Here is a 27335-nt window from a genome sequence, read left to right on the forward strand (position 1 = left end):
TCATCCACCTCTCAGAACCCCCCCCCCCCAAGGATGTGTCACTCTCTCAAGACTCCTGATGAACCTAAATCTCAAGTCCTCTTCATGAAATGCAACTACTCATTTACTTCTCAAGCTTCGCCCCACCCCCACCCCCATAAGATAAAAACATAAAAATAGCCATACTGGGTCAAACCAATGGTCCATATAGTCTAGTACAGTGGTTCCCAACCCTGTCCTGGAGGACCACCAGGCCAGTCAGATTTTCAGGATAGGTCTAATGAATATGCATGGAGCAGGTTTGCATGCCTGGCACCTCCATTATATGCAGATCTCTCTCATGCATGTTCATTAGGGCCATCCTAAAAACCCGACTGGCCTGGTGGTCCTCCAGGAGAGGGTTGGGAACCGCTGGTCTAGTATTCTGTTTCCAACAGTGGCCAATCCAAGTCACAAGTATCTGGCACAAACCAAGATATATCTCTCATGCGTCATCATGCCCCTTCTCATGGGGTACATTCTAACTTCAACTCCCCCCACCCATCACATGGTGCATTTACCTCTCCAGCCCTTCCCCAATAGGGTGCATCTACATCTCAGCCCCCCCCCCCCTTAGGATGTATCTAACTCTCAAGCCTTCTCCATAGAGTGCATCTTTTTGTCCTTCCCCCAATAGGGCACATCTACCTCAGGCAACAGCCCCACTGAAGCAAATGTCCAGAGCATGCCTTTTATGGTTGCTCACCTCTGAGGTCTTCATGTTGGTTCTCTTCACCCTTCTCCACTGAGCCCTCCAGCCTAGTTTAAAAGGACTAAGCTTCAGAGTTTAATATCTTACTAACACCCCTCCCCAGGCTATTTTCAGGAACTCACCAACCAATGAGGAAAAGGAGAAGCCACGATGGCAGGAAGTGATAGGGAGCTGGTTTCCTGTCTGGGAGGAAGCTCTAAGCAGGAAGTTAGGTCGTCAAGTGGTAAAAAGGCCAGATGTTGACTAGAACAAGCAAACATTTCTGCTCATAAACAGGAAGAGGCTGGGGTCAGGCAAAGGGAGGGTAACACATATTATCTATAGTAACAAAGGCAAGCAGGCTTCAACCCAGCTGAGCTATTTCCCCTTTTAGGAGTTGCTAGAGAACACTGGACAGCAATCCAAAGACAAGTTCACCAGCCTAAGCCATCCTTTCCTCAGGCAAATCTGCAGTACATCCCAGTCCTTTCTCTCCTACCATCCCACAGCACTGGGCCCCCATCGTCCCTCCCACCCAGGCCTGGTGCATAGAGCACTGTGACTCCATCATCCTAATCCCAGTCAGGCCCATTGTAAAGGTGATAAGCCACAGCCCGCTTCAACCAACCCCGACCTCACTTGGTTATTTGTTACTTGACATTTGCTATTGGACAGTAACTTTTCTGCAAGTTTTGTTAGTCCTGCACTGTGTCACACTGAATTTTAGTGACATGTTTCCATTGTTGTTCTCCGGAGCCTGTATTTGGCTTGCCTTCAAGGACAATTTTTCCATGACAGGAATGAACCTCGCTCCTACGCCAGGGTATAAGGAGTCCGATCTCGGTCTCTCAATGTGCCGGGTGCAACCGAGTGACCAGCACCGATCGTTGACTTACCCACCATGGAACTTCTTACAGCAACAAGATCGCTTGAGGTTCTTCCCTTAACGAATGCGCAAGAGACGCACCTTTAACACATGTGTCTATCTAAGTTGGGTTAGGGCAATTAAAGTGCTTACAAGCAGTACAAAATGCTGCAATTCAGTTGTTAGGCCATGCACATATTTGTGATCTTGTGACTCCTTTGTATTTAAAATTCCACTGGTTACCAGTGGAATTTAGGATCAAATTTAAAATTTTGATATTAGAGCATTGTTTGAGTTACAACTTTTATATCTTTCTAACTTGCCCCCTCCTTTACTAATGCGTAGCTTGGGTTATAGCTCCAGCCGTGGTGGTAACCGCTCCGACGCTCATAGGAATTCTATGAATATCGAAGCAGTTACCGCTGCTGCCGGCGCTAAAACCCAAGCTAGGCGTTAGTAAAGGAGCAGGTTGATGTTATTCTATGCGTCTAGGCATTTATTAAGATCTTTGAATGATAACAGAGTAGTTCCCCATATTTCAAAGGCTCATCTTGCCTCGACTAGAAATTGTGTGACCTCATTTGGAGTAGTGCGTTCAGTTCTGGTCTCCTTATCTCAAGAAAGATAATAATGGCGCTAGAAAAGGTTCAAAGAAGAGCGACCAAGATGGTAAAGGGGATGGAACTCCTCTGGTATGAGGAAAGACTAAAGAGGTCAAGGGCTCTTCTGCTTGTAAAAGAGACGGTTGAGGGGAGATAGGATTGAAGTCTACAAAATACTGAGTAGAGTAGAACGGGTACAAGTGGATCGATTTTTCACTCCGTCAAAAATTACAAAGACTTGGGGACACCTGAAGTTAAATGAAATACTTTTAAAACCAATAGGAGGAGCAGTTTTTTCACTCAGAGAATAGTTAAGCTCTGGAACAAGTTGCCAGAGGATGTGGTAAGAGTGGATAGCGTAGCTGGTTTGAAGAAAGGTTTGGACAAGTTCCTGGAGGAAAAGTCCATAGTCTGTTATTGAGAAAGACATGGGGGAAGCCGCTGCTTGCCCTAAATCGGTAGCATTGGGTTTTGACCTGGATTGGCCACCATGAGAACAGGCTACTGGGCTTGATGGGCCATGTTCTTATGTTTTTATTTAGTCCCAATATTATGTAACTGCTTTGCCTGTAGAATTGAGAAAGGAAGAATTTTTTCAAAATTTCAAAAGACATTTAAAGGCATATTTATTTTTTCAACTGAGAGGATATGAATTTGGGACTGCAGTCTGCATTTATAATTTTTAATATGTGTTAATTAACTCATTTTGGATGTTATAGGATATCATGTATTAGAAATGTTCTTTTTCTTTTCTATTTAAATGGAGTTCTTTTCATAATTTTGATTGAATTATATTGTAAACGCTTTGATCCTTTTTGGCTGTATATGTGGTATATAAAGATTTTAATAAACATAAACATGTGCCTGAGATGCACTTTTAACACGCTATTGGTACCTCCAGAGCCGCCGGTCATTTTGGAGCGTTAAAGGTCAGCACTTCATTTTGTGCGTCACCTGGCAATGTCTGGCCACCGCCTGGAGTGCTCATTTTAATATTCATGAGCTCAATGTACTAAATTTCCATAGTGTTCTCAGAGGCTGCTACGAGGCCCAGAAAAGACCACACAGAGCCATTTTGTGCATTGGAAGCTAAAATGCTTGGACGCTAAACCGGTTGGAACTGGTTTAGTATCAGCCGTTAAAGGCACGGTAGTACATGCATTCTGGAATTCATAAGATGTAACGTTTATTGTTCAATTGTAAACCACCCTGTGACACCTCAAGGAAGGGCAGTATATTACATTTTAAATAAACGTCATAGGCAACCTATCCAGGCGCGCTTGGAAATTGGTTTTCTGATCAAGTCGGCGGCACCCAGCACGATGGGAAACATTTCTGCCACATTTTCTAGATCTCCAACTGCATTTCATAATACTTCAGGATCTTCTCTCTCTCCAAGTGATTGAGTACTTTCTTAAGACTAAACAACTCTATAATCAATGCTGTTCTGGTGTTTTTTCTCTTCCCATGATCCTTTTGCGTAAAGCAACAAATCGCTATGAATAGCTGTGAGAACACACATAAAGCAATTCATTATTGCAAAACCAAGACAGCAATATCAGTGCAGCAAAGAGTGGACTAAGATTCTTTCAGCCATTCATCAGATCTTCTATCATGTTTCCCCGAAGGTATTACAGCAGTTCTTTGAAATTTACCAACCCAGAAGATTTCTAAGATCAGAAAATAGTATGAAATTGAGTCTAGAGCAGGGGTGTCCAATGTCGGTCCTCGAGGGCCGCAATCCAGTCGGGTTTTCAGGATTTCCCCAATGAATATGCATGAGATCTATTAGCATACAATGAAAGCAGTGCATGCAAATAGACCTCATGTATATTCATTGGGGAAATCCTGAAAATCCGACTGGACTGCGGCCCTCGAGGACCGACATTGGACACCCCTGGTCTAGAGGGTAAGATGTCAATAGGATTGGAGCAACAATGATGTCTGTGGTAGGTGCTAAACTTTGGAATGCCCTGCCTGGCATTCTACAATTCTGTGCTGGGAGGATTAATTTCAAGAAAATGTTGAAACGCAACTATTTTGGTAATCCCTCCTTGTGGTTGTTACTGCTTTTCTGCAATTTTAAGATACAGTTCTCAAGAATATTCTGATATGAATTAGACTATCAATGTCTTCCTGCTTTACTATTGTTGAAATTTGACCTGCTAATGTCTGTTCCTGCTTTCCTGGAATTTTGTGATCCAGTGTGGGGAGGATGTTAAAAAATGTGTCTGACTGTTTTGTCTTCCTGTGTTACACCTCTTGTTGTTTGTTGGTTTTTTTGTGATCATAGGGCGCTCAAGATAATGTGTGTGCAATTTGTAAACCACATAGCCAATATGTGGTCTATACATTTTTAAATACATTTCACCACTGAGTTCAGCACCTTCGTTCATCTGCTCCATCACCCACATAGGTTCTAGCTTCACATACATTGTAGTTATCAGACCTCTCTAATACCACCAGTTCAAGCCCTTAAAGAACCTTTTGTAAAGACTTATCAGTCTCAAGATCTTAACACACCTCCCATTCACATTTCATTTGTAGTCCAAATCCTAACCCTACTTTATTTCCCATCAATTTCAGCTCGACAGTTGTATCTTCTCATTCATTTAAATTATTCCTTCCAACACAGCAGGAGAATATTCTCTCAGAGGGAGGGACATTTGCTGGACTTCAGGGGAGGATGGAGGGGGGGGGGGGCGAGTGGAAGAGATGCCAGGACTTGGGGGATGGATGAAGATATTGGATCTTGGAGCGAGACCAAAGGAAGAAAGGAGAGAGATAGTGGAGGGTACAGGAAGAGGGAAGGAAGAAAGATGCTAGACCAGAAGGACAAAAGAGAAGGAAGAGAAATTTTAGCTCGGGGGTGGCAGGAGGGAAAGAATAGAGATGGAGAGATGCTGGCCTGGAGGGAGTTTGAGGAGGAAGAGAAGAGTAAGGGGAGAATCTGAACAGGGCAAGAATAAGAATTCAGAGAAGGGAGATACTCAACATAGCAGGAGTATAGGGGCAGGAACATAGAGGGGAGATACTGGACAGAGTGGAGAAGATGAATGATGGACTTAAAAAATAAATAAGAACAAAAGGAATTGACCCCAAAATATCCACAAAGAAGAAAATCCAGAGAAAAAAAACCCAAAAACTCAACTCTGTGGAGTGACGATGTTCCCAAATGGACTTTATTTGAAAGTGTCAAAGTTCCAAAGGTACACTAAAATCATCCACATAAAATAATTCCATCCACATAAGAGCCTTAAAGGACCTAGTCTGCTAGGGATACAGGACCCAACACGGTCCACGTTTCGACAAAAAGTCTTCTTCAGGGGTCCCTATAAAGGTGAGTACGTGGGAAACAATTGTGTGGTGAACCGGAAGTGAGACATTGCTTGCATTTGCCCTTTCCATTGCAAATGCAAGCAGTGTCTCACTTCTGGCTCACCACACAATTGTTTCCCATGTACTCACCTTTATAGGACCCCCAGGGACCCCTGAAGAAGACTTTTTGTCGAAATGCGGACCATATTGGGTCCTGTATCCCTAGCGGACTAGGTCCTTTAAGGCTCTTATGTGGATGATTTATTTTTATGTGGATGGAATTATTTTATGTGGATGATTTCAGTGTACCTTTGGAACTTTGACACTTTCAAATAAAAGTCCATTTAGGAATATCGTCACTCCACAGAGGATTTTATTGGTTTTCTCTTAAAAAATAAATGACAAATGGACAAAGAGACCCTGGCAAGAGCGTTAAGAAAAGACAGAGGAAAGATTGTGACCAACACGATTAGAAAAATGACCCAAAAACAAAGGTAGAAAAAGGAATTTTATGTTCTGTGTGTTGCTTAGAATGTGTCACTTTTGCAATGAGCTTATGCTGGAACTGGTTTTAGACATGGTAGGATCAAGCGAGAGAAATCTCACTCATTGGCCTTCAATCTCTCAGAGAGAGAGAAAGAGATGATGGTTACTGTGGATGGGCAGACTAGATGGGCCATTTGGCCTTTATCTGCCATCATGTTTCTATGTTTCCAGCATAGCAATGGTAACTCTCCCGCTTTGGGATGGGCCACCCTTGTTGTCTCTGCTGGCGTGTGCAAGCTGAACGATGCATTCTCCTGGACTTGGACACAGTTCCAGGGGATGTATGCACGTTTCCTCTCCTTAATGTATAACCCTCTGACCCTGAGAAAACCATCGGTCTTGTTCCAGCCTGAAGCTGCCAGTGGGGAAATGAAAGAAGCAGCCACAAGTCTCCCTTTCCTGCCCCTCCATCCTCTATCCTTGCCAGTGGCATTTTGATGTACTCAGTTTGATGTTTGAGCCAAGAGAGCTAATTAAAGTTTTCTTCTCCCTAATGCTCAGACCTAGGGAGGCCCCAGTAAACTGTGCAGAAGCACAATTTCAGAATCATGTTTTTCTGTTCTTCAAGCAAACCTTCCGAGATGATGAATGCACCTTGTGGGTTCCTGGGTGTGGTACCCTGGCTCTACTGCAATAACATCTAACAACATTTGTTTATTCAACTGTTCAAACCGTTTCTTCACAACTGGATTTGCAAGGGTGGGCGTTGAGTGAAGATTCAGGCATCAAAACTCATTTCCCACCGGTAGAAACAATTACATGCACAAAGATATGACGGATTACCCCGATGCTTGTGTGCATGCCCCCCTCACTTCAGTCATGCTAAAGAGTAAGATAACAAGCAGCTCTTCAGTGGAGATCAAAATGTCTCTCCTGAGGCCTTTAACAGGAGACTGCACCCTTGCTATCCCTCACAGTCATTCTCGGAGATGGCCTTCCTCCCGCTTTCTCTGCTGCTCTCATCCGAGTTGACCATGCGAGAGTTTATGATGACAGGTTGGTGCTGAAGGGAAGGAGCATAGCTGGGAAAGAGGAGAAGGGGAGGGGGTCTGGGGAGAAGAGAAGAAAGAGCCAAAAATATACATAGGACAATGGAGAGGAGAGAGAGAGAGAGAGATGTGGAGCAGAAAGATAGACACAGGACAATGGAGAGAAGAGAACAGCCATACCACCAGGACAGACCAAAGGTCCATCAAGCTCAGAATCCTGTTCCAACAATGGCCAATCCAGGTCACAAGTATCTGGCAAGATCCCAACGGAGTAAAACAGATTTTATGCTGCTTATCTTAGGAATAAACAGAAGGATTTTCCCAAGTCCATCTTAATAATGGCTTATGGAGTTTTCTTTTAGGAAATTATCCAAACCTTTTTAAACCCTGCTGAGCTATCTACTTTCACCAAATTCTCTAGCAATGAATTCTAGAGTTTAATTGCACAGTGGATGAAGAAATATTTTCTCATCCACTTTGCTTTAAAGTTATTACAGAGAAAGAGAGAGATTGTAAGGGATAGTCACAGGATGATGGAGAAAAGAAACAGAGAAAGAGATGTGGTGAGTGGAGGAGAAAGGAGAGAGGGGGGAAGTGAAAGGACGATGTGAGAAGGAAGGAAATCGGGGGGGGGGGGGGGGTCACATCACAAGCTGTTCTTTGGAAAACACACCAGAAAGAAAAATGGATGTCGCTTCCTGTAGGGCTCCCAGATTTCCCCAGGGCACTGAGGGGCCAGACCTAGGTTTTCACTTGGTCACGACTGACCGTTATCCCAGTACTGGGACTAGAAGTCTCAGGACACCAGGACCAGCAGGACAAATGCATGGCTACCGCAGAGGAAGTTGAGAGGGTCTAACACACCCCCTTGAGAAATATTCCCCCCTTACCCCTTGGAAAGAAGGCAATGCATGAAAGACCACCTCATGCATATTCGCTGCAGAAGACATGCTGGAAACCTGGTCTGGTTTTGGCTGCCTCCCCTCTTCTCAGTCACCCCTGCAGCTCCAGTATTTTAGGCCAGTCCTTTTTCAGGGTTCCCCCAATTCCCACCTTGCACCTTCTTTCCTTCAAAGCTTTGTGACAGTCTTTAATAGCAGAGAGGCTGTAGTCAGTTGTCCGGCCTCACGAGATCTCCGAGTCGCCTGCCCGACACACCTTTCCTTTCCAACAGGACTCAGGAAGGGTGCGTCTATAACAGGAAAGTTGCCTAAGAGCGTACCAGTGGATGCTGAAAGCAATTTAAGCGGGCAGGTTAAAATCATTTGTATGGAGTTATCCACTGATATACAGCGATGTTTAACTGGTTAATATTGCTGAACATCAAACTGAAAGCCAGTCCTTCACTCCTATCTCTATGCGGGTGTCACTTGTGCTATCACACCTCACAAACCTGGACATGGCCCGGCATGGAGTGGATCGAGAACACCACCGCCGGCCTCAAAAAGAATGCTCATCACCAGCCAATGACATGTGTCTAAGGGACTTTACCAAATGGTCTCCTACACAGTTAAGAGCTGCTCCGAGGCGGCACTTTGCACGTGGACATGGTGCTAATACATGGCACAGATAAGTGTTTTATGAACTATATCCTAGCTCTGCGCACCATGACTGCATCACATGCAGAAGGAGTGCTGTTTTTTTCCAGTCCAGGGAAATATTTAAGAACTGAGGGGCCTGTATGTAGCCTGTCCACCTAGTGATTTAGACCAAACACTGTCACTCTGGCAGCGCTGTACATTTTAACATACAATAGACAGTCCCTGCTCAGAAGAGCTTACAATCTAATTTAGACAGGACATTATAGTGGGTCTAGATATCTGAGTTGAAAGCAGTTTAAAAAAAGTGGGCCTTTAGCTTGGATTTGAACACTGCCAGGGACGGAGCACAACGTATTGATTCAGGAAGCCTGTTCCAGGCATACGGTGCTGCAAGAAAGAAGAGACGGAGTCTGGAGTTGGCAGTGAAAGAGAAGGGTAGAGATAAGAGGGGTTTGCCCGACGAGCAGAGATCATGGGGGAGCATAGGGGGAGATAAGCGAGGAACGATATCGGGGGGCTTTAGAGCGAATGCACTTGTAAGTCAGCAAGAGGAACTGTATTCGGAAATGGACGGGGAGCCAATGAAGCGACTTCAGGAGTGGGGTAATGTGAGAATAGCGGCTCTCACGGAATACGAGTCGCACAGCAGCATTTTGAACGGATTGAAGAGGAGAGACGGGTGCGCGGGAGGCCCGAGAGAAGTACGTTGTAGTAGTCTAAGCATGAGGTGACAAAAGTGTTGACAAGGATTTTGGTCTTGTGTTCAGAGAGAAGAGGACGGATTTTGATAATGTTATAGAGGATTTGGCGGTCTGTTGGATCTGAGCAGAGAAGGAGAGAGAGGAGTCAAAGATCACGCCAAGGTTGCGAGCCGACGAGACAGGGAGGAAGATAGCGTTATTCACAGAAATAGTGTTTAAATTAATATCTTGTAAGCATGAAGGAAACATTAAAAATTAAAAGAAAAGTGTACAACATGAAAATCTACTTATGTCATTCCAAAAGTATATGATACACCCTTTCTAGTCATTCGACACACAAGAGTCTTCTGAGAGGGGGATCTGCCAGGATAATCCCGCATAGGATTCCAACAATAGTCTGTCATCATGTGTGCATCCCATCTTCCTTGGTATCTGGCTTCCATTGTTTCTATGTCTTGGTGAAATCTTTTACCTTGCTCTTCACTTAAGTCACCAAGGTTCTCTGGAAAGCGATCTAAGTGACTTTAACACTCATGTTACAGCCAAGCCTGTTGCAATGAAAGAGCTTTTCCTCTTCAAATTGTGTGTAGTTGTCGGCCTTCTTGTTGCCAAGAAAGTTTTTCACAAGAAGAACAAATGAAGACCAGACACATGATTCGATTTCATCCATTGATGCTATGAAATGTGGGTCATTTATAAGTAGTCTGATCTGGGAACCATCAAAAATTTCTGCCTTCGATTTTTCCATGATAAGTCCAGATAACATATGTGCTATGGGGCTCATAATCAAAAACCTAAACATGTCTAAAAACCCACCCAAGTTGGCACTTGGACATCCTAAAAGACAAGTCATCCAAGTGCCAATAATCAAACTGACTTTCCGGACGCATCGAGGGAGTTTTATGCCTCTGAATGCCGCTGTGCACCCAGAGCTTAAAGGGGTGTTTCTGGAGGAGTGGTTAGGGCAATATGTGGGAGGGATGGGGGCCGATCTAAACTTAGTCATCCTGCAGGGAAAATCGAATGTTTTACTAGACATCCTGGAAGAAATTTAAACATTGTGAGTTAGACGATGTAAAAACAGGTTTAAATGCCCAGAAGGTATCCAAAGTGACCGGATAACCACTGCAGAGACAAGGTAAAGACCCCCCTCACCCCCCCCCCCCCCAAAGATCAGAATAAAAAAGTACATACCTGTCTCCAGACCATCAGCACCTAGTATAGGAAAGCCTAGTAGAGCTGCACACAGGTCTCTTAAATAGCTAGTGAACCATAGAGAGGAGGACCCAGGCCCATAAGCCACTCTAACCACTTCATTTATGGTGGAACATGTGCGCCCCCCCCCCCCCCAAACCCTACTGTACTGCCATGTAAGTGCCACCTGCAGCCTTAAGGGCTATTGGGGTTGTAGACAGATGGGTATAGTGGGTTTTGGGGGGGGTTCACTATAACTTATAAAGGAATTCTGGTGACCTTATCTGGCACCCTTTATGTGAAGTTCACAACAGTGCCTTCTAAGGTGCCCCACTGCTCTGTTGCCATGTCTGGGTGGCCAGTCCATTACAAGATTGGCCCCTCCCACGTCCAAATGGTCTTGTTCTGGGCGTTTGGGATTTGGACTAAATTTTGATCGAAAATATGGTATATAGACGTTGTGGCGGTCTGGACGTACAATAACCTGGACATTCAGATAGATGATTTTTTGGGGGAAAAAACTTGACATAGTTTTTTGAAAATGGGCATTTTCTCACTGCTAACTTTGGGGGTCTGGCACCATCCACCCAAATCAGATTTAGACGTATGTTTTGATTATGCCCCACCACTTATTCAGTGCTCAAACCATCTTTATTCAGATCCTTTACAAATTGTTTCATCAGGCCTAGCTTTATATGTAGTGGTGTCAGTAGGTTCATGGATTACATCGGAAGCCAATCTTTTCTTGCCCAATGTCCATGATTAGCTCTACTATCCCAAAGGCATATCTAAGAAACTAGAGCTGATGCAATTTTCTGAATCAGCATCCCAAAAACCCCAGGGCACCAAGAAATGTGTCACTCAGGCAGGAGAGGGAATTGCAACCTCTTCTGTCCTTGGCTGCGGTGAAGACATCGCCCCTCTAGAATGTGCCGGATGCAACCGAGAGACCAGCACTGATCATTGTCTTACCCATGGAACTTCTTATGGCAACAAGATCTAATTAGGTTCTTCCCTTAACGAACGCACAAGACACAGACCAATACCACGTGCACCTGAGACGTGCTTTGAACACACAACTGGCACCTCCAGACCTGCCAGTAATTTTGGAGCGTTAAAGGCCATTTTGTGTGTCACCCGGCAATGTCTGGGCACCGCCTGGAGTGCTCATTTTAATATTCATGAGCTCATTGTACTACATTTCCTTAGTATCCTCAGAGGTTGCTAGTAGGCCCAGAAAAGAGCACACAGAGCCATTTTGTGCATTGGAAGCTAAAATGTTTGGACGCTAAACTGGTTAGAACTGGTTTAGCATCAAACGTTAAAGGCACCGTAAGTTTTGAGGATCATGGCCTGAGTGTCTGTTCTCCTAGATCCCACTGCCTCATTGGTAGAGAGTAACAACCCCTCCTAACCTACTACACTGATCTGCTTGGTTGGGGGGTGGGGGTGGATTAAGCTCTGTCTCTTTTTTTCGCTTTGTCTTTCTCATCCAGAGAGTGGAAAGGAGAATTGCAACCTCCCAACCAGCAGATAAGGGTTATAAACCCATCTCTCTTTCTGTTTCCAGCCCGCACTAACTGTGATGTGAACGGTATACCCTCTTTGACGGGTCACCGGTGTGAACAGCTTCCTCTCACATTTCTGTAGACCAGGGATCAAATCATAAGCCTTCACTTTCACGTTCATCTTAATCCATCAACTGGGAAGTCACTGCACCAGGTCCTGAGTTACTGGTAGCTTCTCATAAGGGAATCTACAATCCGAATCTCCCTTTATTTTCAGGCAGATGGTGAAGCTTTATTTACTGATCGGGGGGGGGGGGGATTATTCTACCATGTTTCCTGGCCTTCTATAGCTGCACCTGTGCTGTTTAGCCATGGGGTGTGGTGCCTGAGTACTTCCGTGGTTCTCTCACAACTCAGCATCCACACAGGCTAGAACAAAACCTCTAACTTCACCTCCACGCTTGTGCAAATCCCCCGGGGCTTCTAAGAGGACTGGAGACTCAAATGCAGACACTGAGCACGGAGGGGTCTATAGAAGGGATGTCCTACACATTCAGTGATACACTCTGAGATCCAGCCCCAAGCTCTCTGCCTGCCACTGGGGTCACAGTGGATTTTGAAATGTCTCACTGATGCTAATTACCAAAGACATCTTCCCTTTCTCTGCCTGGAGCCCAAGATTCAACTCCTGCTGTTCACCCATTCAGCATTGCCCTCTGCTGCCCTAGAGACAAGACAGAGGCAGAGAAACAGAGAGAGAGAAAGAGACAGAGACAGACAGACACAGAGATAAGAGAGAGAGACACACAGATAAGAGATAGAGAGAGAGAAAGAGACAGAAACAGAGAGAGAGATCATTCTTTACAAAAACAAAACAAAACCAAGAACTTGGCCTTTCTGATTTAAATGAAATCTTGGAAGAAGCTACAAGCAGAAACTATCAATGAAATAAAAATAATCTTCTGTTACACAAAAACTCCAAAATTAAACAGAAATATACTTCTTCTTCACTTGACAACTGCCGCCTACGACAATTGAAACGAATAAAGCCAATTAAGCCATTTGCAAACTGTCAAAGGGAAGGTGCCCATTCATTTCTGTTCCACCCCTGCACCCCTACAAGAATCGTGCACCTCCCAAACAGCCAGCTCTGGCTTATTCCAAACATCACCGTATGAGGGGGGGGGGGTGTTTGGGGGGGGAAGAAACTGTGAGGTCCAGCACAGCCAATACATCTACAAAGGAAGATGAAGGTGCTGAGAGAGGGGCGATACAGAACAGGAGCTGGGCTGTCACTTCCTTGCTAACCGGAACAGCAGCTCAAGCCCTTTCATTACATGGTTATCCAGGGCCCTCCTTGCTGGTGGTTAAAGAGGAGGTACCACACCTGACAGATAAAAGGACAACCAGGAAACCTCTGACCACTGAGAAACCTGCTCCACCTGGGCTGAGGTGGGGCAGGAAGGTGAGGGAGGACTTGGGGTGCTCCAAGAGAGTCCAACCGCTCAACCGACCCACGTTAGTTTACCTCGGTCACCACCAGCTCTGGTTTCCCTGAAACCCAGGCTTTGAGGCGACAGAAACAAGAATCTGTGCCCAGAAATCTGGCCCCATGACAAAAAGTGATCAAAATACCAGTGGATGTCTTCAGGTGGTGGGCACAGGGGAAACAGTTCTTTTCATTAACAGGGAGTCTTTCTGCTCCTAAGGGGGGCTGAAAAGTTCTCAGCTCAGCCAAGAAGGGAATGACATGGAGCCATGAAACTTACAAGTTATTCCACATATTCACCCCTAAGTTCAACACACTTGGCATATCATGTCTGAAGTTTCTGTAACCCTTCCAAAAAATACACTGAAATACTACTCTGCTGCTGCAAGCACCTCTGAATCACTCGAAAATCGTTGCCTTTCATACTCTTTTTAAGGTTTGGAAACAGAAAATATTCAGATGGAGCAAGATCTGATGAGTAGGGTGGATGGCCTATGCACTGAAACCCCAACTGTGTCAAAACATCCATTGTTTTGCTAGCCTTGTAAGCAAGTGCATTGTCTTGCAAAAAGATTACTCCTTTCCACTGTTTCCCTCTCCTTTTTTCTTTCAATGCCTCCTTTAATTGGCACAGTAAGTCACTGGAGTATTCTGCATTAACTGTTTGGCCCCTTGGAAGATAGTCAGTCATTACAACACCTTTCTGATCCCAAAACACTGTGGCTATGACCTTTCCTACTGATCTTTGGGTCTTGAATTTTCTTGGCTTTGGAGATCCTGAATGTCACCATTGCATGGACTATTTTGTCTCAGGATCATAGTGCTGTAACCATGTTTCATCAACACTATAACGAGTCCAAACACTGCAAGTAATATGTGCCAATGACATTTTGCCCTGAGGCAGTGGACAGAATGATAGAAGTCCATGAAACGCTGGCCGCGTCAGCTTTTTCTTGAGCGGCACGGAACGCATGATACAAGAGAGAGAGCTGTGAAGCGTTATAAGAGTATACGATAAGTGAATCTACTCTCTTTCAATTTGCAATATCCTGCTGGTATCTTCTAGAGTGCTAGAACAGAGATAAGGATGAACAAAAAAATTTAAGAAAAATCAACCAAAAGAAAAATTTAAAAATTTAAAGAAAGGGTTTGTTATTTATTTTTTTTTTGCATATGACCATACCCGATCTAATACACTAAAAGAGTGTGTTTTTGGAGAGTCTCCTGAGCTTACGGCTCCAGCTTCTGAGGCTTTTTTTCCCCCCGGATTTAAATGACTTAAATAAAATGATATATTGTATTGGATATTATAAATGAAGGGACTCCTCAACTTGTAGAGTGGGATTTAATACTACACAGTTTTAAAATGTACATAGTCAAAAAAAAAAAAAAAAAAAAAAAAAAAAAAAATGTACATAGTCAACAATTTCAGGAATCGACACTGTTTAAAGCCTCCCAGATCTTGCTGCATCTTCGGTCTCGAAATCTCAGCGCTGAAAGTTTGCACACCACTTTTTCACTGTGGAGTACAAGGGACATTTGTCACTCAACGTTTGCATCACACATTCATGGATTTCTTTTGGAGGAACTTCATGAACGGCTCAGAGTTCCACACTTTTCATTAACATGGTTCAATAGCCATACTGGGTCAGAGCAATGGTCCATCAAGCCCAGTAGGCCGTTCTCACGGTGGCCAATCCAGGTCACTAGTACCTGGCCAAAACCCAAGGAGAAGCAACATTCCATGCTACCGATTTAGGGCAAGCAGCGGCTTCCCCCATGTCTTTCTCAATAACATACTATGAACTTTTCCTCCAGGAACTTGTCCAAACCTTTCTTAAAACCAGCTACGCTATCCGCTCTTACCACATCCTCTGATAATGTGTTCCAGAGCTTAACTATTCTCCAAATGGAAAACAATTTCCTCCTATTGGTTTTAAAAGTACAGTGTTTCCCTGTAACTTCATTCAGTGTCCCCTAGTCTGTAATTTTTGACAGAGTGAAAAATTGATCCACTCTTTTCAGCTCTAGTGGTAAAATAATGCTCAGAATTCAGGAAGTTGGTTGGGCTGAGAATTTTTCAACCCCCCCCCCCCTCCTCCTAAATAGTGACCTTGAAATGGGATGGGATGGGATGCGAAAGGCACCGTCAGAGGAAGAAGTCACGCCAGGGTAGCAGCTGGCTTTCTGTGGTTCTTGATGCTTCAATCCCACCCTAAAGGAGAAATTAAGAGTCTGGACAATGACAGAGAGTCACAGAGACATCTAAAGCCTTCGGCAAATGTCAGGGTTAACAAAAGATGTAGCCCTTGTGCTTACTAGGAGGAAAATGTTTGTAAACATGGTCACACACAGGCTCAATCTGAGGGTCAGGAAGATCCAGAACCAGAATTTTGGCCAAGCAAAAGGGGATCCAAGTAAACAGTCATATCACCTCCCTTCTCAGAAACACTCTCATGCTGAGCAGGAGGGAGAGGGGAGTCATCCGAACCAACAGAGTGTGCTGCAGTGGTTAAATTTACAGCCTCAGCACCCTGGGGTTCTGGGTTCAAGCCCACGCTGCACCTTGTGACCCTGGGCAAGTCACTTAATTCCCCCAGGACAGACAGGGAAAAATGCTTGAGTAACTGAGTAAATTCACATAAACTGTTCTGAACTCCCCGGGGGAGAACATTATAGAACATTTAATAAATAGTGTGAAAAGTTTCAGCCTCTGATAACCAGAGCTTCTATTGTGACATCATAATGCCTCATTCCACCAATAAGAGCCAACCTTGTCAGTGATGTCACAATGGCTTCATTGTCCTAGACTTGGCTCACTTTTACTACATTTTGATTTCTAGAGTGGCTAAAGCTCCAGCCTCAGCACCCTGGGGTTGTGGGTTCAAATCCATGCTGCTCCTTGTAATCCTGGGCAAGTCACTTAATCCCCCCATTACCTAGGTACATTAGATAGATTGTGAGCCCACCAGGACAGACAGGGAAAAATGCTTAAGTACCGGAATAAATTCATGTAAACAGTTCTGGGGTGCCAAACACAACACAATGACCCCTCCCTGGATACAAGGATAGCGGGAAGGGGTAGATAGAGATGCCAGACCACAGGAGGAGGGGACGTGAAGGAGAGAGATGGATGGGGAAGGGGGGGAAGAAGAGAGAGATGCCAGACTGTGGGAAAGAGAGGAGGAAGATCCCAGACCATAGTAGGGGTAAAGGGGGAAGACAGATATCAGACCACAGGAAAGGGAAAGAAAGGGAGATAGTATGGAGGGTTAGGAGAGAGGGAGGAAGGGATAAGAGGGGTGTGGAAGGAGAAAAGAAGAGCAAGGGAGGAAATTGTGCTTAGGGATGGGAAGCGTGGAGAAAGTAAGAAAATGGAAGAAATGCTGTTTATGGATAAATGTGAATAGGGGAAAAGAAAGAGGAAGAAGATGGTACACGGATAGATGGGAAGGGAAGACATGGAAAAGTAGATGGATTAGAGAAGGAAGCAGAAGAATGGATAAAAGTTGAATGTTAAAAAGTTAATACCAAAGATGGATATAGGGCAGAAAGTGAAAAAGAAGAGAAAAACAGCAAATAGATAAGAAAGCCCTGGAAACACAGTTAAGAGCACAGACTCGCAGTTCAACCAGAGCCTGGGAAAAGATGATTAGAAAAATAAAATCACCAGACAACAAAGGTAGGAAAAGTGATTTTATTTTCAATTTAGTGATTAAAATGTGTCAGTTTTCAGAATTTACATTGCAGGGTTTCGTTTGTGTATATTAAGACTTTTAGTTTGTGGTCCTGCATTTGCATAGGGTATATCTGTGTTCTGCACATGTGACCAAGGCCATGTTCTGGTAGGAATTAATATCATGAAGAATAATTGGTGTCTTAGCCCCAAGTGGGAAGATAGTTGTTGGTAGTTTGTCCGGGTTTTGGAAGGCCCCCAAGCTCAGGGCCGCATCTGGAGAACCTCTGCTCATACGCAGATGTCGATGTGATGACATCACACACATGTACGCATGAGCATGATATAATAACATCAACATCCATGCATACACGCAGGCCCTCTAGACATGGCCTGGAGCTTTGGGAAGAAAAAACGAGGTTTATGTGGGTGCGGGGCTGAGGGCGGTATGGGGCAGGGCAGGGAGGGCCTCTGGTAACCCTATTCAAGGGCCTCTTAATGATAGTTGCTATTAAGTGCAAAGCTTCCTACTGCAGACTCTCTGTTTATCGTCTCTATGATCTCTCTGCAGCTCACAGGCTCTATGTATGGGCCCATGCTCCGAGCATCCCTCATCAATTTCTTTGCTTTAAATTTATAATTGTTTTTCTTCCTGTTACATTAGGAATAAGCAGTGGATTTCCCCAAGCCATCTCAATAATAGCTTATGGACTTCTCTTTTAGGAAATTTTCCAAATATTTTAAAAACCCTGCTAAGCTAACTGTTTTCACAAATTCCAGAGTTTAATTACACATTGTGTCAATAAATATTTTCTCCAGTTTGTTTTAAATCTACTACTTACTTGCCCTGTTCCCTTCCCATTATTACTGAAACATTGCTCAGAGTATCAGTGGTGTTTTCTGGAGTATTATTAATGTAAGGGGTGATGGTGTCCGAAGATCTAAAGGCAAAAAAACAGTGGCTGCTGCCAGAAGGATGCTGGGCTGTATAAAGAGAGGCGTAGTCAGTAGAAGGAAGAAGGTGTTGATGCCCCTGTACAGGTCATTGGTGAGGCCCCACTTGGAGTATTGTGTTCAGTTTTGGAGACCGTATCTGGCGAAAGACGTAAGAAGACTTGAGGCGGTCCAGAGGAGGGCGACGAAAATGATAGGAGGCTTGCGCCAGAAGACGTATGAGGAGAGACTGGAAGCCCTGAATATGTATACCCTAGAGGAAAGGAGAGACAGGGGAGATATGATTCAGATGTTCAAATACTTGAAGGGTATTAACGTAGAACAAAATCTTTTCCAGAGAAAGGAAAATGGTAAAACCAGAGGACATAATTTGAGGTTGAGGGGTGGTAGATTCAGGGGCAATGTTAGGAAATTCTACGCTCCCGAGAGAGGTGGTGAAGAGTAAAACTGTGACCGAGTTCAAAGAAGCGTGGGATGAACACAGAGGATTTAGAATCAGAAAATAATATTAAATATTGAACTAGGCCAGTTACTGGGCAGACTTGCACGGTCTGTGTCTGTGCATGGCCGTTTGGAGGAGGATGGGCTGGGGAGGGCTTCAATGGCTGGGAGGGTGTAGATGGGCTGGAGTAAGTCTTAACAGAGATTTCGGCAGTTGGAACCCAAGCACAGCACAGGGTAAAGCTTTGGATTCTTGCCCAGAAATAGCTAAGAAGAAAAAAAAAAAAAAATTAAATTGAATCAGGTTGGGCAGACTGGATGGACCATTCGGGTCTTTATCTGCCGTCATCTACTATGTTACTATCCTAGTATTTGCCACGATACTGTAAGGGGAGTCACTGAAATAATTTATTGGTTTGAGACCAGAGTCAGGACCAGCTGAAACAGGAGGCTGTAGGAAGTTTCACCACTTACGTTACACACTCCTTTCGGTCAGCGAAGCAGACTGCTCCACAATTGGGGTTCTGAACCAACAAATGTAATTTAAGCAATTACCAAGGACAAGAAATAACAGCAGAGGCAGAAACTGACAGAGATAATATTCAAACAATATTTATGTTGTTCAGGGTTTCTATTCCACCTTTATCTATTCAGTTCAAGGTTGGATTGTGTTATAAGAGGTTGGGTCAGTTACCCAGGAAGTTACAATGAACAGTTTGACATGGACATTCAATAGAGTAGACCAGTACAACTATTAATACAATTAGGTCATAGTTTCAACTATATAAGTACATGTAGGTCATCGTTGGCTCTTCATTGTGTCCCGGGAGTTGCATTAGACAATTTAGAAATGGGCTTTTACGATTACTGTTTCATTTACTTCTGGCTTGGATCCCTGTCTTGGTAGAGAAATGCTTTTTAAGATAGTGGTCACAAGATTGTAGTGTAGGTGGTAGTTGGTTCCAGCATTTTGCTAATTGATATTGAATGGATAAGGTCATTCGCCTGCTAGACTTTATTTCGTTTTTTCTTCTTTAATCGTCTACTTACTCTAAGGGTATAATGAATAATACAATTAGTTTTAAAGATGATGTTCTCTTACTCTTCCATATTCAGCCAGTGATGGTCAGCAGATTTTTGTAAGCAATGACCCGTCGCCGGCTGGCATGGTTATTCAATGCTGGACCACCAGAACTTAAGTGGGTTCTGGGGATCTGTCAGGTCTCTACAATTTTCTCCCTTTCTGGTCCAGATCCCTCCTTTCCAATCCCCACAATCTCCACCCCCCTTCCAAGAGCAGTGGATCCCCTTGTTCACACGGTCAGAAGCAATTGGGTGCATGTGAAATGATCCTCAGAAGATCACTGGCTATAAATTGCTCTTGTCCTATGTAGATAAGGGATTTTGAGCGCCCCACTGAAACTCTACAACTATGTTAGGCTTCTCTCTTTATCCTTTTCCCTCCCCGTTCCCACTGCCCCAGTAACGGTACAAAGCTTAAGCAGCTGCAGTTACTGCTACAATGCTTTGTGGTTTCTCCTAATAAGATGTTCTGGCAAGGGTATCCAGAACTCTCTTATATACTTCTGCCGTAGCTAGTTAGATTCCTTCACATTTGGAGTATTATTTAGATCACCAGAGTATTATCAAACATTTCCCAAATTATCACAGGTGTTGTCTGGAGGATGTGAAGTGGGTTAACTGACGCTCAAATCCCTGAAGAAGCTTGATTGCGAAACAGGGGGCCCTGTTGGATGTTGTGGAATTCTTTATGCCAGCGGTGATGATTGTGTAGCTGCCGTGCTATTGCTCTTTGCTCCACTGAGCTGGTTTTTTCCTGCTTCCACGTTTCAGTACTATGTCAAGGAACCTTTGGAATATCATATTTTCAGATAAGTGATGATTTTGAATGAAAACTGTTTTTTTTGTTTATACTATAATACCACTTATCTTGGAGTTTTTGACCGAGGATGTGTCTGCTGGTCTCAAACATGGGTTTTTGAGATTGGCTAGTCTATGTGGGCAGTTTGTTTAGAACCCCTATTAGACACTGAGGTCTTTTCTCCTTTTGGATTGGGTACCATAGGTAGTGCTGAATTATATTGAATGTTGCTTTGGACATTCTTTCTTGTTGATGAACATTTTTTGTATTATTTAGATCTTCAGAGTATCATCCAGGACATTATTTCAGAAATATTGCCAATTAATCTGGAGTACTGTTGAATGTTGGGTGGAGTCTCGTTGTCTGAAGTATAGTACAGTTCCGAAATCACAGCGTAGGTTGAAGGAAGAGACTAGGACATCTCCTTACTTGTATAACCCCACAGGTCTTCTTCACTGGGGCAGGAGTGATCCTGTATATGGGGAAGAGGCCCCTGAGTCATGGCGCCGGAGGGAAAAATGAGGAGGCGGAGGAGGTGTTAGTGATCTCCACACCGTCTAGATGTTCCTGGAGAGCTGCTTAAGTGAAGGTTGACGTCTGTACAATGCGAGTCAGCTGAGCAGGAATGGCAGTGTGCACCCCCAGCCCCATCTCCCCTGCAGCTCTGCAAAGCTAACCCATAACTCTGTGATCCCAGGGAATCTCCAGCTGTTTCCAGATGATCTGCCCCTCCCCACTCACTGCAGCCTGGACCAGTACTGGCCGAGGTCTCCATCTCCTCCTGGGATTTGTGCAGGATGACAGAGTCCAGGGGAATTCAGACCTGCAAGGAACAGAAGAATGGGGTGGGGTTACTGGATGTGGCACCACCAAACCCCAAGTAGGCGGGATGCCAGCACACCTCGGAGTTCCTCTAGACATGGATCTAGCACTCTAATGCCGAAGTGTGCCCTCCAAAAGATCACAGCAGAATTAACAACACATGAGCAGAGGAACTTGCCAAGAGCCATTTATACGGATAAATCCTTCCACCAGTGCACAGAGTAGGGACAGAGCTGCATACGCCTTTCAGCGCTATATAAATTATAAATTGGAGTTTTACAGCTCCAGGACTGTGAGGGGGGGGGGGGATTACATCCCATAGACACAGTTTAATCTCTCCATGCAATAGGTTCCAAGGAACTGGCAATGCACAAAAAGCAGGAGCCAGTGTCATACTAAGTGTGGACGTGAGGGCAACATGGCTCCATTGCACCACCCTGTGGGGTAGGGGGGAAGCTGGAGGAACATCCGGTAAGAAAGCGGAGACGGGGCTGGTGCTAGCCACCAGGCAAGCAGTGTAGTGGTTCTGACACTACAGCAGTGCCAGGAGAAGGACAGAGCAAGTCCTGGCCTCTGTTTCATTTACCTGTGGAAGCGGTGCTGCTGGTGCCCCAGTTGTTAAGCTGTAACTGCAGTTGAGGAGGAGTGTACGATTCATAGCTTTGGGCACTCACAGGTGTGGGTATCATACAAGAATAGGATGAGTTTTGGTTTGAGACCAGCTCGACCACCTGCAGTGGGGAAATCAAGAGAAACCAGCCGCTGGTAAGAAGCTGAATACCTGGGAACCCCCTTTGCAAAGTGAGGGTGAAAGCAGCCAGTGCGGTGCACGCCCCAAGCAGAGAGATATATGGGGTAATCACAGAGCCTTGGGGCTGAGGAGGCAGGAAGCTCCGTCAACACGGTAAAAAATCCCAGGTTTGGAGCAATTTACTTTTAGAGAGCTATGCTCACACAAATAGCATGCAAATCAGAAGAGCAAAATCGCTAGGCACAGCCCCACCTCCTACCTGCAGCCGCAGTTCTTCTCCTCTGCCCAGCTGATGGCGGCTCCAGAGCGGCGATCAGCTGAGAGCTGGCAGAAGGGACAGTGGCAGCTGCCAGCTCTGGAGCCAAGAGGAGAAGCCTCGAATCAACTGAACCGGCAGCCGCTAATCGTGGCTCCGAAGCTGCCATCAGCTGGCCAGAGGGAAGGAGAAGAGCTTCTAGATGCAGGCTATGTTTTATTTTATTTATTTATTTTTTGAGTGGTGCAGCTGTTGTGCGAGTAGCAGTTCCAAAGCTTCTGGAAAATTTCCCCCTTACAGGAAGGGGGGGGGGCATTCCCTGTAGTGCAGGGGTGTCCAACCTGCAGCCCGAGGGCCGCATGTGGCCCAGTGAAGTATTTTGTGTGGCCCTGGTCGAGGGCAATGCAGTGTTTTCCTCTGCTGCCCCCGGGTGTTTACCGTCTTGCCGGCTCCATCCTCTTGTCTTGCTGCAGCGTTTGCGTGTTTGTGCAGCCCCAGAAACATTTTTTTCGGCCAATGCAGCCCAGCGAAGCTAAAAGGTTGGACACCCCTGCTTTAGTGCATCACAAGCAGAGCTCATTAGAACACGAATGCCCTCCTTGTAATGCATTTGCCTAGGGTTCTCGGTGGCTTCTATGAGGATGGGTAGCAGGATTGGGTTTAACGAGTCTTCCTGGCATCTGGGCCTCAGTGTTTAGAAGTGGCAGCTTGTACTTTCCCTTCTCAGCGGCTGCACCAGGGCTGCCCTGTGGCTCTTGTGGAGTTTGGGGTTTGATGCTGTATTATTATTCTTTTCTACGTTGTAGTAAGCAGTGTCACTCACCGGCATGGGGAAACTGGGTCCAGGAGGTAAACCTGAATAGCCGACACAGAGATTTGAGTCACTACGGCCCAGAGGAGGTCCTGCAAGAGAGGGAGAGATGTGTTAGGATGTTAGCCTACTTTACAATCCTCTAGCTTCTCAGCAGGACACGTAAATGCACATGAAAGGAGAAAAGAAAAGGCCAAATGAGGCTGAAAAAGACAAAATACCTGAAAAAAAACAAACAAACCCCAAACCAACCCAATGACTGAACCTGGGAGAAGCTTTTTCCTCCTCCCTTGGTAATGCTCTACAATAAGATTATAACTCAAACCACAGGGTATCCAAAACCCACCCACATTACTGTTATAAGGATGTGAAGAAAATCCACAATCAATAAATATTGGCAAACAGATCTCAATATACTGAAGCAAAACCTCTAAAAGACTGGTACAGGATGATACCTGGGCCGGGAGGCTGAGATAGCGACTGGTGCGCACTGGAACAGCTAGAATTGGAAGTATAACTTTCTTGGCGACGTTGGAACCGTAATTTTTCTTCCCGCCTCCACTTTGCCCTTCGATTGGAAAACCAAACCTGAGCAAAATGCAAAGGGAGAGTTTGTGACTATTCCATGCAATGTGAAAATAGGGAGATGAGCTTTGCCCGCCAGCTCTCCTAGTCTCTGTGAAGCTCCACAGATGAGAAGAAGGATTCTTAGCTTTACATCGAGTGATCCACAAAACAAAATTAAATGGACTAGTCCATCAAGCCCTGTGTCCCATCTCTGAGGGCAGCAATCGAGGTATTTAGGAGAGAACTAGCAGATCCCAGACAGCTTACTTTCCCGAATTTAACAATGGTTTAAGACCAAGTACTGGTGATCGGAACTGGCCACTGTTGGAAACAGGATTCTGGGCTAGATGGACCCTTGGCCTAACTCCAGTTACGACTTTGCCGCCGACAACTTGTCTAACCCCTTTTTAAGCCCAGCTGTGCTAAGTGCTTTTACCACATCCTCTGGCAACAAAACCAGAGCTTAAATGTGTATTCGGTGAAAAATACATTTGAAATGTGTTGTCAATTAGTTGGATAGGATAAGTGACCGTTCCCACTCGTATCCCTTCCTATTTGCGCCATCTCCTTTTTGAGATGGGAAGACCAGAACCTGGACAAGGCGTGGATGTAGGAACCTAGGCAGAGTATAATGACAGTCTCAGCTTTATTTTCCCATTTCAGACATCATAAGAACGTAAGAGCTGCCGTACTGGGACAGACCAAAGGTCTTGTTTCCAACAGTGGCCAATCCGGGTCACAAATACCCAGCAAGACCCCAAATCCCATCCTATTTGCTTTTTTGACCACCGCCACACTCTAAGCTGAGGAGGTCCAAAGATTCCCCGCTCATGCTATAACCAGTTGCCTCTCATTATATGACACTCATGTGTGTAAGTGCTTACCCTCCCCCTTTTACAAAACCACAAAAGCGGTTTTTAGCGCAGGCCAGCACTAAAAAACACTTTCGCGGTTTTATAAAAGGGGGAGGGTCATTTATTTGGTCCTCCCAGAAGAGCTCAAAATGGGTACAAGTTTACGTATATAATAAAGTGTATTTATACAAAATAATGGCAGGACATTGTCTGACATAAATGACAAAAACATAGTTAACAAAGCATGGTAGGGTGAGACATAGCATTACAAGCGTGGCTAACCTAGCACAGTAGACATGGAACGGCAAACATAGTGTGAGAAATCGTAGTATGAAGGGATTGTTACTGTGACGCATGAGATTGCCAGCAAAACTGAGGTACGAGGGAGCCATCGAGTATCCAAAGCTTCTGCCCGATCCATGGCGTTAAAAAGCGATGGTCTGCTAACGCAACCGTTTCGATATCAAATCTAAAAAACGAGACATTCTTTAAAATCGCCCATGCAAATAAGATCAGCGGACAGCAGCAAAAATGTCCTACATTTGCATGTGCCCATCACTGATGGGCACATGCGCAGAAAAACGCCAACCTCCCCCCCCCCTCCCCGCTGCACTATTGGACAAATGGAAGGGAGAGGAGGGGAGAAGCAACATCGACTTTTTTCAATCGCACATAAAACATGCCTTTCTCTCCCAAAAACTCAAAAGAAGCGTGATTTTACTACCCTCCACTAAAAATATATAGGATACACTTTTTTTTTTTCATTAGCCACAGTCAAAACACAAGTGCTGGTACTGTAACGGCACCCCCGGACCAGTCGCTGCTTTTTGTCGCCAAAAGCCAATGCCGCTCTTTGAAAATGCCTCGGCAATTTTTTTTAAAAAATTCTTTATTCATTTTTAAAACATATACAATAAGTGAAATACAGAGTAAATTATTCATTTTACAATATAGACATCACTTAAAATTGCTTATTAATACCCTCCCCTCCCCCACCAAAACTTTTCCAACAATTTTTCCAACCTTATTTACCTCCCACCCCTCCCCCCTCCCTGGATGTGCATATTATCTAATAAGAAACCATAACTATAGAGATTCTACAAAGGACGTCAATGGGCCCCAAATTAATTTAAGAATCCACCGGAGGGCTCATTTGCATGCCATTGTCGGAGACTGCTAGAAGCCTCGCTAAAGACAGAGATAATCCGTTTTGATAATCCACTGCTAAAATGCGTGCAGGCTAAACCGCCGGAAAACGGTTTAGCGATGGCGTTAATGTTTTGAGAATCTTGCCCCGAGAGAGGAGGTGGTGAGACCGAGACACTTCCATGATAATGAAATGCCCCTGGAGGCCTGAAGGATCTACAGCAAAGGGGACCATTCAACTAGACTGAAAGAGAATCCGCAGCCTAACTCCGCCTTCCCTCCAACTAGAGCATCCCAAGAATACAACAAAAATCGAACCGCAAAATCTCCAAACTTGTCGACCACTAGAGCAGCGTCTCGCAGACTTTTCCATGCCACGGCACGATGAACTTGGGGCCGTGGCTGGAGGGTCTCCACGCACGTACACACGTCAATTGTGAATGTTTACTTGTAAACCGTTCTGAGCTACTGGGAGGACAGGATAAAAATCTAAATAAATAAATAAATGCGATGATGTCACACATGTGCGATGCCATCACGTTGACCTCCGCGCATGAGCTTGTTAACCTTGAAATTACTGAATGGAAAATCCTAGCAGCATTAAATTCACAGACGTGTCTGTTGGAGTTTCCCTGGGAAAAGGGAAGGAAGTTTTACCCACTGAAACCAGGTGGCATACAGAAGGGACGGGCAGAGCTGGCCTAGGTTAGGCCCCGAGTCCAGAGATATTTCTGAGGAGGTACAACACATTCTCTGTTTCAGTGCAATAGTTTTTGCGGTTCTCACCTGAATTCGTGCCTCAGGCAGGTCAATCTTGGCAGCCAATCTCTCTCTAGCAAAGATGTCTGGGTAGTGCGTTCTCTCAAACTCTGGAACAAGAGAGGTCAAATCTTTACCCCTGGAATATTGACTGGGAGAAGCCAGGAAACCCCTGGAAGGTGCAACTCTCAATGTGTGCTCAGCTCCTCTTTACCCAATAATAGTTTTAAATAAATGCTCGCTGCCTGAGAATCACAGGGAAATCCAAAGCAAAGATCTCACGTTCACACTTAAGACTTGTAACTCTCCTCTCTGCCCCTGTATTATGCACCAGTGATCAGCCCTGCTTTGCCCCCCCTCCATCATCAAGTACTCCCGCCATCTGTGGCCTGGGTGCGACTCGTACATCTGCTTACACGCTGGACTTCCCCTTGCAGGGAAAGGAGAAGGTAAGAAGAGAAAGGCCAGGGCGGGGCACAAGGAAAGGATGTCACACACATTACTCTTACCTAGTGTGGCAGGAAATCGGAAACGTCTGTTCAGTATCTGCCCAGAAACCATGCCTCTCAACTTATACCTTGAAAACGTCAGCCACAGGTGAGACTTGTGAATTTACATTTAGGGAGACCAATATTCCCAGAAAACGTCCAAAAAAAAAAAAGCTTATGTCGGCACATGGACATCCAAGTGCCGATAATCAAAACCAACTTTCTGGACGTGCAACGGCACTTCTAAGCTGCTGTGTGTCCAGAGAGTAAAGGGGTGTGTTGGGAGCTGTGTTATGGGAGGGCTTAAACCTTGACACACCCCAGCCATAATCAAAGCTTTCCTAGAAGCAACTTGACGCCGGCAATTAGACATAAGAACATAAGAATAGTCTTACTGGAGCAGACCAATGGTCCATCAAGTCCAGTAGCGAGTTCTCACAGTGGCCAATCCAGGTCCCTAATACCT

At 44.9% G+C, this 27335-nt stretch overlaps 1 protein-coding gene across 5 annotated transcripts in view; it reads right to left on the reverse strand.

Moving 5' to 3' along the window:
- Positions 1-18879: 18879 nt before the first annotated feature.
- Positions 18880-27335, reverse strand: part of LOC117367854 (paired box protein Pax-6-like) — a 34631-nt gene continuing 26175 nt past the window's right edge. For all 5 annotated transcript variants that reach the window (XM_033960890.1, XM_033960888.1, XM_033960892.1 and 2 more), the window contains 5 exons: positions 26409-26491; positions 23511-23643; positions 23068-23147; positions 21824-21968; positions 18880-21238 (listed from right to left, as the gene is read on the reverse strand). In XM_033960890.1, the coding sequence (XP_033816781.1) occupies positions 21153-21238; positions 21824-21968; positions 23068-23147; positions 23511-23643; positions 26409-26491 (527 nt within the window). In that variant the 3' untranslated portion in view covers positions 18880-21152. The remainder of the gene's footprint in view (positions 21239-21823; positions 21969-23067; positions 23148-23510; positions 23644-26408; positions 26492-27335) is intronic.

Source organism: Geotrypetes seraphini, chromosome 10, assembly GCF_902459505.1.
Source record: "Geotrypetes seraphini chromosome 10, aGeoSer1.1, whole genome shotgun sequence".
In the NCBI taxonomy this organism is placed as follows: Eukaryota; Metazoa; Chordata; class Amphibia; order Gymnophiona; family Dermophiidae; genus Geotrypetes; species Geotrypetes seraphini.